The 12,379-nt window shown below is 46.7% G+C and overlaps 1 protein-coding gene across 1 annotated transcript in view; it reads left to right on the top strand.

Moving 5' to 3' along the window:
- Nucleotides 1–12,379, top strand: part of XYLT1 (xylosyltransferase 1) — a 297,683-nt gene that overhangs the window by 265,765 nt on the left and 19,539 nt on the right. Inside the window, exons 7-8 of the mRNA XM_007188435.2 lie at nt 4,820–5,036; nt 8,089–8,265. Coding sequence (XP_007188497.2) covers nt 4,820–5,036; nt 8,089–8,265 — 394 coding nt within the window. The remainder of the gene's footprint in view (nt 1–4,819; nt 5,037–8,088; nt 8,266–12,379) is intronic.

The following is a 12,379-nucleotide window of genomic DNA, read 5'->3' as shown; positions in this document are numbered from 1 at the left end:
GCACCTTTTCCTGGTGAGCCAGCATTGATGACAAGACTCACCCAGGTGTTCACAAACTTACTTTGGTTTCCAACCTTTACCTTTTCAAGTTATAGTAAATCCACAGGGAAGAATAAAAAGCAGATCACTGTTGAAACAGCTGATTCTTTTCGCCTGCTAGATACCCAGACTCTGGGCGTCTGCCACCTTCTCCCGGTCCAGACCTAAGTTCCTGGTAGCCCCTTTCTGAGATCTAGGCAATCTGTGGTCTCTATTTACTCATAATTAACCAAAGCATGTGTTTGCAGCTTATCAGTTTTTGTTTTTTTTTTAATTTATTTTTGGCTGTGTTGGGTCTTCATTTCTGTGCGAGGGCTTTCTCTAGTTGCGGCAAGCGGGGGCCACTCTTCATCGCAGTGCGCGGTCCTCTCACTATTGCGGCCTCTCTTGTTGCGGAGCACAGGATCCAGACGCGCAGGCTCAGTAGTTGTGGCTCACGGGCCCAGTTGCTCCGCGGCATGTGGGATCCTCCCAGAGCAGGGCTCGAACCCGTGTCCCCTGCATTGGCAGGCAGGCTCTCAACCACTGCGCCACCAGGGAAGTCCAACTTATCAGTTTTTGAAGGCAGTAAATACAGCGGCCAATCTCCCGACCCCGTGAATATTTCATTTTGGAGATTACTGCATAAATATTGTATTTGGATATTGCGGTCCGGGACATCACATTAAAATTGCAAGAGGATGCTGTTATCCCATCTAATGGAACATGAAATTAAAAAGCTGGTCCACGGAAAGAAAAATTTTGCAAGTCGTTCCACCTGTATTTCTTCTCTCTCTCTCTCTTATTCTCAGTTGGTCTTGATTACCATGTAAGTTTTGATACAGAGTATCTAAAATTTAAAGTTTTAAACACAGTTAAGTGTGCCCACTGGACATTATCATATAATTGGCACCAGCCAGAGTCGAGGTAGGATTTAATTTCCTCAGACTCTGCGGCTTCCTTCAGGTTGTCACTTAGAGCCAAGTTTGGTGTCAGTGAGTGCTATGGTGAGTGTATTGAAAACCCTTCACCAGGTCGCTCCCCAGAGAGAACATGGCTTTGCTAATGAACTTGGATTTTGCACTAGGAAAGGTGTGTTAGGGAAAGAACAGGACCAGGGACGCTGGACACGTGGGTCTTCTGGCCGGCTTCTGCCCTTGTTTGTATCCTCAGAAAAGTTGTCAGCCTTCTCTGGGCTCTCATCTCTCTGGGCTCTCATGCATCCGTCTAAGGCTTGCCCCACACCTCTTCCTGGGTATAACAGAGGGACTTAGAGAATGTCACAGCTGGAAAGTACCCTAGAGATTACCTAACCCAGCGTTATTATGACTGGTGGTCTGTGGGCTGGATTCAGCCTAGGGATATGTCTTATTTAGCCAGAAATGCTTTTTTTAAGGGATTTGAGTGCTTTTCAGAAAATGCAGTCTCTACGTCTTTGCTAACTCCACCTACCCTGTTATCTTATACTAAGCCCCCCTCACAAACTTATATTATTTATCTGACCCCTGTAGACATTTAATTTTATAACCTATACCTAGCCCAACCTTGTCAGTTTCCGATGGGGGAAACTGAGTCAAGGTCATCATTTTCCAAATTCACCCAGCTGGTTACTGGTAGAGCCACACTGCAATGTAGATGAAAAGCACGTTTTAGCAGAATTAAGTCCGTTCACCACCAGCATCATTGTTGTCACCATTTTTATTACACTAGCATCAGTTTGGTTCAGAGTTAAATATATTACACCGTCGTGCTCAATGAGTGAACAATGTCAAGAAGCAGGTCCTCTATTTGTGCAGAAGAAAGTGCTAGGGATGTGGGTTTATTAGTGAGGTTTCAGGCAATTCCCTTTGGTGGATTTGTGGGAGGCCCAATGGGAGAGACTCTTTGTAGAATTCAGCATGACCAACAGGGTGGGACTATCTCCAGCTTCTATGCCCTGACGTCTGGTCATCACCGTAGACCTTTCCTGAGCAGATGCCTTGCACTCTTCCAGGACCTGTAAGGTAGGCAGAAAGGAGGAAGCCAAGGTCAGTTCTAGTGAGCACAGCATCTACCTCAGAGGAGACAGGTAACTCTAATGTGAAGACAGAGATGAGGTCTGCCATGGAGACACAAAGACCTCTAGACACACGATGGCGGATGCAGCCTGCTCTGGTGGAAGAGGTGGTATTAATGTGCCGCAGCCATGGCTACCTGCCCTATCTGGAGCCTAAGAACATTTGCATTCATCACGGTGATGATAAAGGTGAAATCATTCAGGAATGTATTGGTCAGGACTTTTTCAATTGCAAGTGACAGAATCCCATCTTCAAATGCCTTAAGCACTTTACTGACAAATCTTGGGGGTGAGTCAGGTATAGCAAGATCCAGGGTCTCAAACAAAGTCATCAAGGCTTTGTCTGTCTGTCTCTCCCTCTCCCTTCCTTCCTCCCTCCCTCCCTCCCATTCTCCGTCTCTCTTTTTTTTGTCTTCTCTTCTATGTTACCTTCATGATCAGACAACCTCTATACTCATGGTGACAAGATGGCTGTCAGCAGCCCTCAGCTTACATTCTTCCAGAAAAAAATCCCCTAGAAAAGCCCTCCTTCCTAGTATGTCCAGCAAAAATCCAGAACCTAGTCTCAGACTCAGCTTGAGTTGCTTGCCCATCCATGAAGCAATTATGGCAGCCAAGCAGGTGGAATACTCTGATTGACCAGGCTGAGTCGTGTTCCCACCCCTGGTGCTGGGGGTGAGGCAAACCAAGTGAACTGAGAGTTGAGGGTGAGCAACTGTCCAAAACAAAATCAAGGTGTGGTTCCCAGAGAATGGATGCTGGGCAGACAGAAACGAGGGAATGAAGCCCCATTATTTGCTACAATGTGGAGGAACCCTGAAAACGCAAAGCTAAATGGAAGAGACTACAACTTGTGTGATTCTATCTATAAGAAATATCCAGAATAGGTAAATCCATAGATGGATTGCCAGGGACTGGAGGGAAGGGGGAATGGGAAGTAACCGCTGATGAGGATGGGGGTGACAAAATATTTTGAAACTAGAGATGACGATTGCACAACATTGTGAATGAATGAATGCCGTTGAATTGTATGCTTTAAAATGGTTGATTTTATGTTGTATGAGCCGGAGAAGCAGCAAGATCCCTGGGCGGGGAGACCTGTAGACTCTAAACTCCCAACGAGATAACCAGCTCCTGAGGAGCAGGGACCACCCTCACTTCTCCTTGCCTCCCACCAAGGCCAGCACATGCCTGGCACATAGTAGGTGCGAAATTAATGCTAACTGCAAATGAACTGAGAGTTTGGACCAGAAAGTTTGGCCCTCGTTCTGTCTACCCTCCCAACACACCCACCTTACCAGCTCTTTGACCTTTGATTTCTGCATCTACAAATTAGGAAATGCCAATTCCACCCTGCCTGGCTTGCAGAATCCCAAGAGAGAGAGAGAGAGAGAGAGAGAGAGAGAGAGAGAGTGTGTGTGTGTGTGTGTGTGTGTGTGTGTGTCCTAGAGCAGGAGTTATTAATCTGAGGTTCATGGATAGAATTCAGGGGTCTGTGACTTTGAATAGGAAGAAAATGATCTTAATTTTCACTAAACTCTAACTGAAATCTAGCTAAATGTAGGGTAACAAACCACCACAGTATTAGCAGTTACTGGTAGGAATCACTTTTTTTTTTTTTTTTTTTGGCCATGCCACGTGACATATTGGATGTTAGTTCCCTAACCAGGGATCGAACGCATGCCCCCTGCATTGGAAGCGCGGAGTCTTAACCACTGAACCGCCCGGAAAGTCCCAGGAATCACGTATTTTCAAATCACATTATAATTGATGCATCTGCTTCTAAATGTCATATATGCTCACCTCTTCTTCAAAATTACAGTAGTTTTTAGACCTACTACAAGATCTTGTTATGAAATGTGTTAAAAAGGAAACACATGTAATTATCATAAATGTGGTGTTTTAAAAAATATTTTGTAATACTCATTTTAATGTGTGAATCAAGAATCATGTGAATTACTATATCATCACTTTGATATTTTTGGAAGTATTTTGTAACCCTGTGTATTTTTGTTGTATGCATTTAAAAGCATTATTCTGCAATGGGATAAATTGGGAGTATGGGATTAACAGATACACACTGCTATATATAAAATAGATGAACAACAAGGATTTACTGTATAGCACAGGGAACTATATTCAATAACCTGTAATAACCTATAAAGGAAAAGAATCTGAAATATATATATGTGTATATATATATAGTGTGTGTGTATATATATATATATATCTGATATATATATATCTGTACTTTGCTGTACACCTGAAACTAACACTATATTGTAAATCAACTATACTTAATTTACTAATTAATTAATTAATTTTAAAAAATAAATTAAAAAAAATAAAAGCATTATTCTGAGATGGGGGTCCATAGGCTGTATTCACCAAACTGCCAAGGCATCCATGGCATGAAAAGGTGATTTCAAAAGTTCTCTAAAGAGGAAGCAGATGTAGCAGATGATCATTGCCATCTAATTGTGCTGCGTGGGCAAGTCTCCTAAGCTCTCTAAGCTTCTGTGTCCTCATCTGTAAAATGGGCATAATAATAGTACCTGCCTCATAGGGTTATAGACACCAGCCTCGCTTGTGAAGATCAAGTGAAAAACTACACACAGAGCCCCTAGCTCAGTACCTAGCACACAGTAAGTACTCAGTAAATGCCTTTATTGCCGAGACTGTGCCATTTCATTTGGACTCTAGGTGGCGCTCTTTCAGGGCTAAGCACTGCTTTGTCTTGCCCAGGTTCATCCGGAAACAGGGCCTGGACCGGCTCTTTCTGGAGTGTGATGCCCACATGTGGCGCCTGGGGGACCGGCGGATCCCAGAGGGCATTGCCGTGGATGGCGGCTCAGATTGGTTCCTGCTAAACCGGAAGTTTGTTGAGTATGTGACGTTCTCCACAGACGATCTGGTGACCAAAATGAAGCAATTCTACTCCTACACCCTGCTTCCTGCAGAGGTGAGTATCCAGGAAAAAATCCCTAAGAAAGGTATGGCTCTAGCCTTTGGAGCAAAGTGGATGCTGAATTTTTGCTGAATTTTTGGCAAAGCCACGCAGGGTTCAATACGTTGTCCTCCAAACATCCAGAGGAAGATGGGGAACTGTATTGGCTACCAGGGACCTTGCTGTCACAGCAGGGCCCCTGGTCCCCTCCAGTCTACATGGAGGTTGTATGGAAGAGATGCACAATGCTGCCACCAGCAATCTATACAACATCTTTAAAGATGTAAAGTAAAAAAAGGCAGTTCTTCCTCAAGACACTTGGCTCCCATTGGTCGTAAAACCATCACGATATACTGATTTTGTTAGAACAAGACACTTTATTGCCATTTTTCAGAAAACTGTTATTTATATAAATACAAAGCTCTCATACCTACAATAACAATGGTGCCCCCTAGAATTGTGCAGTGTGTAACCTGCACAACTGTATATGCTGGCTTTTTCAGGAAACACCCACATCAACTTTTGACAGATCCTCCACATTTACCAATCCTGTAATAACTTTTCAACACCAAGAATTCCTTTTCTAATTTTGAATAGTATTCTGTCATTCCCTGACAGACAGTAGTTTGGGCCTCATCAGTCACACCAGAAATTCCAGTGATCCCAAAGCCAGGGCTTCTGTTGGGTTTGCCCTAGCCCCCTGCATTGACAGTCATTGTGTCCAAATGTTTGGGACTCGGCATTTCCTGTCGGCTTTTGGAAGTATTTGAAAAGCTCTGGGAAGTCTGTCACCACTTTTCAGACCTCAGGATGGGAAACTGTCTTAGTTCAGGGTGCTAAAACAAAATACAATAAAATGGATGTACTTATTATAGTTTTGGAGGCTGGAAGTCCTTGATCAGGGTGCCAGCATGGTCAGGTGAGATCCCTCTTCTGGGTAGCAGGCTGACTACTGACAGTCCGTGCTGTGTCCTCACATGACAGAAGCGGTGAGGGTCCCCTTTAAAAGGGAACTAATCCCATTCATGAGGGCCCCACCCTCATGACTTAATCACCTCCCAAAGGCCCCACCTCCTCACACTGTCACATTGGGGGTTAGGATTTCAAACTATGAATTTTGGGGGGACACAAACATTCAGTCCATTTCAGAAGTCCTATTGTGTAAGATTGCAGGGTATTCTGAAACAGCCCCAGCCCCGTCTGGAAATGCGTAGGGACTCAGTGCTGAAGTGTTGCCCCTGACATGCCAGCAGCCTTCTTATCAGACCTGGACTGAGAGATTCTAGATTAGCTCCCTGACCTCCAGTTCACTTTCACCCTAATTTCCAACTTCAGAAAATTCCAGAGCCGGTTCTGTTTCTATTGAGCCTGCAACACCTCCCATGAATGGCCCACCATTCCTGGCTGTGCCCCATCTCTGGACCACTCAGATTGTGTGTTTCTAGGCCAGACAAGACAATGCAACTCATTTGATGGTTTCCACATCCCTCACCGACATCTGGGGCAGGGCCAAGCTCTGAGTAAGGCTGACTGCCCACTTCAATCCTGAGGGATGATGGGCTTGTCATCACTGGGCCTGGTTTTGCTATTCTGCACACATGTTAAGTAATCAGCTTTTAATCCTATTTCAGCGAAAATTACCTTTTCTATCAATTCTGATAACCTCCTCATCCATTATCTTGCAGGGAATTTCTGTATCATTACAAAAGGACACAGGGCAATCGATAATTGGGTACTTGCCCCCACTGCTTGATGGAGAATATGTGCCTCTGTGGGCTTGTAGACAATTCAAGCTTAAAATGCAGGTTCACAGGCATGTCATTTAACATCATAAGAAGGGCAGCTGGGGTGTGGATAGAGCCTCATTTTGTCCACTTACCCACTGAGAAGAGACTGTTTGGGGCTTTGGCTGTTTAATCCAGGTGCCCATCCCAATGCTGGTTCTCTCTGTCCCAACCATCCCCCACTTCCCAGCGCACACAGGCACTTTACACTCCAGCATCCCTGTTAGAGCCCACCTCCTCCATCCCAGCCTTTCTGTCCTGCCCTTCTCCCAGACCACCTCCAGGGGACCAGTTTAGAAGAAATCTGAAGGCTGTGACGTGAATTTGTAATAGGAAGACACGTGTTCCCCAACAGCTTTCCCTAGGAAGCAGAGAGCAGGGGAGAACGTATCTGCCTGGTATCTGAGGTTGTTATAAAACAGTTGTCAAAAATAGAAGTCAGTCTCTCTCTCTCTCTCTCCCTCCCTCCCTGCCTCTCTCTCTCTCTCTCTCTCTCTCTCTCTCCCCCTCTCCCCCCACCCCCCCACCCACCCCCCCGTCTCTCTTTAAGCAGCTACAACCATGTGTCTTTTCTCTGGTCTCTCTTTTCACTCTCAACATTGCCTCTTTCTCAGATTCCTAGGAGAGGTTGACCAAGCCTCAGGAATAGGGGGAGATTACAGCACCTGGTTCAGCACCATGAACAGTGGGAAGCCCAATGGACCCCCACCTCCTCCCCTCCCAGTGTTGTAGTCGCTACTCCAGTGACTAGGGTAGGAGGGCATCCATGATTCTGGCCTCCTTCTCCCAGGAGTGAAATTCCAGAGCTTCAGTCTTTGTTTTCAAGGTATCTCAGACCTGAATCTCTTTGGTTTCAGGTCTAACTATTTGCAAAATCAAGAGCCCTTTTGGCCCAGGGTTTTCTAGAAACTTGTCCCAGTGTTTTTCTCTGGTCCCCATGTGTTGACATACCCTAAGGGACTTTCTCTCTCTGCCGAGCGGACAGAGGATGTCCTGGGTGATAAGAGATGTCTTGAAATCAGTTTCTAGGCTGCTGGGGAGAGACGTCTTAGAGAAACGCTCAGAGCAGTAACTTCTAAGCAGCATGAAGCCACCCTGGACAAAACCTCCAGGGCACCCTTGGTTGGCCTGGACTGCACTGAGCCCATTTGCAGAGAGAACAGCTGAGCCTCCAGGAGAGTCCCTTCACTGTCAGGTGGCCCTTGGGAAGGACCCCACCCCCACCCCAGCCCACTCGAGGGAGGCTGGACGAGGTCTCAGGTTGGCCCCTCTCTGCCCCGCAGTCCTTCTTCCACACGGTCCTGGAGAACAGTCCCCACTGCGACACCATGGTAGACAACAACCTGCGCATCACCAACTGGAACCGCAAGCTGGGCTGCAAGTGCCAGTACAAGCACATCGTGGACTGGTGCGGCTGCTCCCCGAACGACTTCAAGCCGCAGGACTTCCACCGCTTCCAGGTGAGCCACGCCTTCCGGCCAGCGTCTGCAGGCATCCGAGGCAGCCCTGCAGGGCATCGGATCCCGCACTTTCCAACCCTGGCTCTTGATGATAATCATAACAACGTCAACAGTAGCCAGCGTTTATTGATCACTAACACCGTGCAAGGGACGTTCTAACCGCTTGCCCTGTATTGACCCATTAACCCCACAACAGCCTTAGAAGTTACCTACATACATACATAGATTATTATCCCATTTTAGAGATAGGGAAACTGAGGCAGAGAAAGATCCGTAACTTTATGCAAGGTCACATAGCCCAACCTATCTGTTTCCAAAGGCCATACTTGTATCCATTTCTGTATACTGCCTTTCAATCAGAATCTCCTGAAATATTTGTTAAAAATATATTTCTGGGTACACACTTGATTAAAGGGCAGAGTTTCTCAACCTCAGCACTCTTGACATTGTGGCTGGATAATTCTGTGTTGGGGTGAGGGGGCTGTAGGATGTTTAGCAGCTTCCCTGGCCTCTACCCACTAGGTGCCAGGAGCACCTCCCCCTGTTGTGATAACCAGGGACATCCCCAGATGCTGCCTAATGTCCCCTGTGGGGATCCAGTAGCACCCTGCAGTTATGACAACCAGGAATGTCTTCAGACATCGCCAGCTGTCCACTGGTGGCAAACTCATCCCCAGTTGAGAACTTTTGATCTCCAGTGAGGTCCAGGAATTTTTATTTTTGATATATTATACTTTGAGAAATTCTGATGAGCAGACAAGTTTGTAAAACACCGCGCTCTGTGAACTTTAAAGGAGGAACAAGAAGAAACATTATTGCCTTCACAGGTATCGCTGCAAGGCCCATCGAGTCATAGTTGTGGGGAGAGCAGAGGCAGGAGGGTGGCCAGTGCCGCACCTGATTCCCGTGAGCACTAGGGGTGCCTTGGACCCCAGACCTATTCAGGATGGCGACCTCTTTCCATCCCGTGTGAGCACGCCTCCCACTCCCTCTAGGCTCTTCCTCCTCTCCCCCTCACCACGCCCAGCCTCAACTGCCCAGAGCACAGACAGAAGGCTACAAAGTGGTTAAACAAGTCACTTTGAGGTCACTAGAGCCGCCACGTGGAGACGATATGCTGCTTCCCAAACCACGAACGTGGGGGAGATGGGGGGGGACAACAGTGCCAGGCTGATAACCCAATCCAAGACGCCCCTGCTGCCTTGCTCTGGTACATAACGGAAGCGTCCAGGGAGGACACGGACCGCCCCCATGAGGCGTCCACCCTCGTAGCCTGGTCACTCGGAGTGTGGTCCACAGACCGGCAGCAGGAGCGTCACTAGGGAGCTTGTTAGAAACGCAGAATCTCTGCTGCTCCTGACCTGCTGAGTCAGAATCTGCATAGTAACGAGACCCCCGAAGCAACTAGGAGGCTATTCTGTTTGAGAAGCACGGGGTACGGGTCTGTTCTATCCCAGGCTGTGTGCCTGGTCCTCTGTGGGCGTTGGCTTCACCGGGTAGAAATCATCTCCACTGTGCAGGTGGGGAAACCAAGGCACAGTGGCAGGGGCTTACTTGTCCATGGACATGCGGCTGGCGGAGTGGCAGGGTGGGGGGTCCCACACAGGTGTTCCCAGTTCCAGACCTGGGCTTTCTCCACCAGATTCCGCTGCCAACCTGGTCTCATGCCTGGTTGGGTGCAGAATACACAGCAGGTTTCATCCCATCATTCTTATTCCCTCAAGGTTCTCACCTAACGTCTTTCGCCTGCGTAAGCAGTTGCTGCAATGAGTATTCTTTAGGTCTGTTTTTGGTGGCAGATTGAGAGCTACCCGGGGGCCTCCTCAAACCCATGTTAATTGAGGCATGAACTTGGGTGACATTTTTGTTCCATTGTCCGTGCAGAAAGGATCTCTGAGCAGAAAGAGGGTGGCAAGGGGAATATCTGACCTATTCAAAAGAGAAAATAAAGAGAAGAATTCCCACTTTCGTAGATGACCAGTCATCACCCTCATTGCAAAGGACCTTCATCATTTAGAGCAAGAAGCCGGGTGATTCTTGGGTGCGCTGCCCCTCTGGGGCCACTCCTGGGCAGCGGCACTTGTATTGCAGCCCCAGCATCCTGGGGACATCGTGGTCTCTGATAAAGATGAGCTAACATAGAGACCGAGTCACAGCACTTTAATTCACAGTAAACAAAGCACTCACAGCACTTTAATTCACAGTAAACAAAGATCAAGAATATCCCCCAACATCTAGACTCAAGAAACTGCCGCCTGCACGGAACTCTTGAGTTCTTGTTGAAAGAACTCTGAGGAAGAGAACCGTAAATATAGAAATGTGCCCTTTAGGAGCTCCAGCTATGATCAAAGAATCTCGGGAGGAGAAGGGAGGCTGCCCTGCCACTGAGTCTGGTTCTCTGCCTCCAGAAAACGAAGACTTAGAAGGCCCTGGTAGCAGGCTTAAGGGTGTAGTGATAATAGTCACATAATCATAGCTGCTAACACCGTGTGCCAGACTCTATGCTAAGTACCCATATTATTATACCCATTTTAAGGATGGGGAAACTGAGGCCCTGGATGACTTGCCCAAAGACATATACAGCTTGAAAGATACAGAATGACGATTTGAACCTACGTGGTCTGGCTCTTTTCAGTGCTACTATAAGGGAACTGACCTGACCCCTCCACCACAGAGAAGGGGTTGTGGTTCCCAAGGGTCATGAAGCAGAGAGCAGATGGGATATTCCAAATACTAACGGGTTTTTGTTATTAAGGCTTCGAGTTCCCCCGACTAGCAGTGTGATCCTAGGATGATGCAGAAGAAAGAGCTTGGGTTTTAGAGTCATCGGATCTGGGTTCAAATCTTACAGCTATGTGAGTTTGTACATATCACTTGCCCTCTCCAAGCTCAGTTTCCTCATCTGTAAAATGGGAATCGTAACACCTGCTTTGCAGAGTTGTTGGGAGGATTAGAGGTAATGACAAAATGCAGTGCGCTGTACATAGCATGTGCTCAGGAGTTTTTATTGACATTATTGTTGCTATTAATCCACTGCAGTGAGAACAATGCTAGACCCAAATTAAGGTCAATAATTACACTAGATCATAGGCTCCTCAAGGGAGCGGTCTGTGTTTTAATTGTTTCCGTAGCCCTAGACCAGAGGTCAGCCAACTACAGCCCCTGGGCTAAATCCAGCCCACTACATGTTTTTATAAATAACGTGCTTTTGGAGCACAGCCGCATGCCCATTCATTTACCTGTTTGCGGCTGCTTTCACACAATGACAGCAGAGTTGAGTAGTTGCAAAGCTGGAAATATTTATTGTCTGGCCTTTTGCTGAAAAGGTTTATTGATCTCTGCCCCAGACCATAGTTTTAGACCTGGTAGATAATAAGGGCTCAGTATTTTATTTCTCTAACCCTTGACGCTGTATCTGAATCCTGGCTCTGCCATACCTTGCTGTGTGACCTTAGATAAGTAAGTCCCTTTCTTCTCTGGGACTCAGCCTCCTTGAAAATTTGGTTTACATAAATGGTTCTCAAACACTGCAGCATAATAACCTGGGAGGCTTTTTTTGGATACAGATTCCTAAACCTCATCTTCAGAGATGTTGATTCAGTAGGTCGGCGGGAAGGACTCCGCAATCTCCACAGGTGACTCTGATGTGCAGCCAGGTCAGGTGTCCTTCGCATTTTCCTCAGACCCTAGTGAGCAAATGAATCACCTTCAAAGCCTGTTAAGAGTACAGATTTCTAAGCCCCACTCCTGAAGATTCCGATCAATAAATACAGGGTGTTCCTTGTGAGTCTGTAAGTCAGTTACAATGCCCAGGAGGCAATAGGGAATGGTGGGGACTGTGGTAAGCCAAAAACCCCATGTCCATTGAAAGGGACAGGTGCTATTCCGCTTTAACTACTTGTCACCATGTAAGAACATGGGGCCAGATCCTTTCTGTTCAAAGGGAAGCCAAAAGTTGCTTCTGTAAACTCTTCTACCTTTTAAATGTTGCCAGCTAATTCAATTTTAAAATATTCTTCTGGACAGCTAAAATATATCCGTAAACGGTATTAGATCTCCAGCTAAATGATTTCTGAGATGCATCCCAGCTATAAACATCTAGGATGTAATTTAT

This window comes from Balaenoptera acutorostrata, chromosome 15 (genome assembly GCF_949987535.1).
Source record: "Balaenoptera acutorostrata chromosome 15, mBalAcu1.1, whole genome shotgun sequence".
NCBI classification, from domain to species: Eukaryota; Metazoa; Chordata; class Mammalia; order Artiodactyla; family Balaenopteridae; genus Balaenoptera; species Balaenoptera acutorostrata.
Note: the sequence above shows the minus strand (reverse complement) of the source record. Positions and strands in the feature narration are given on the sequence as shown.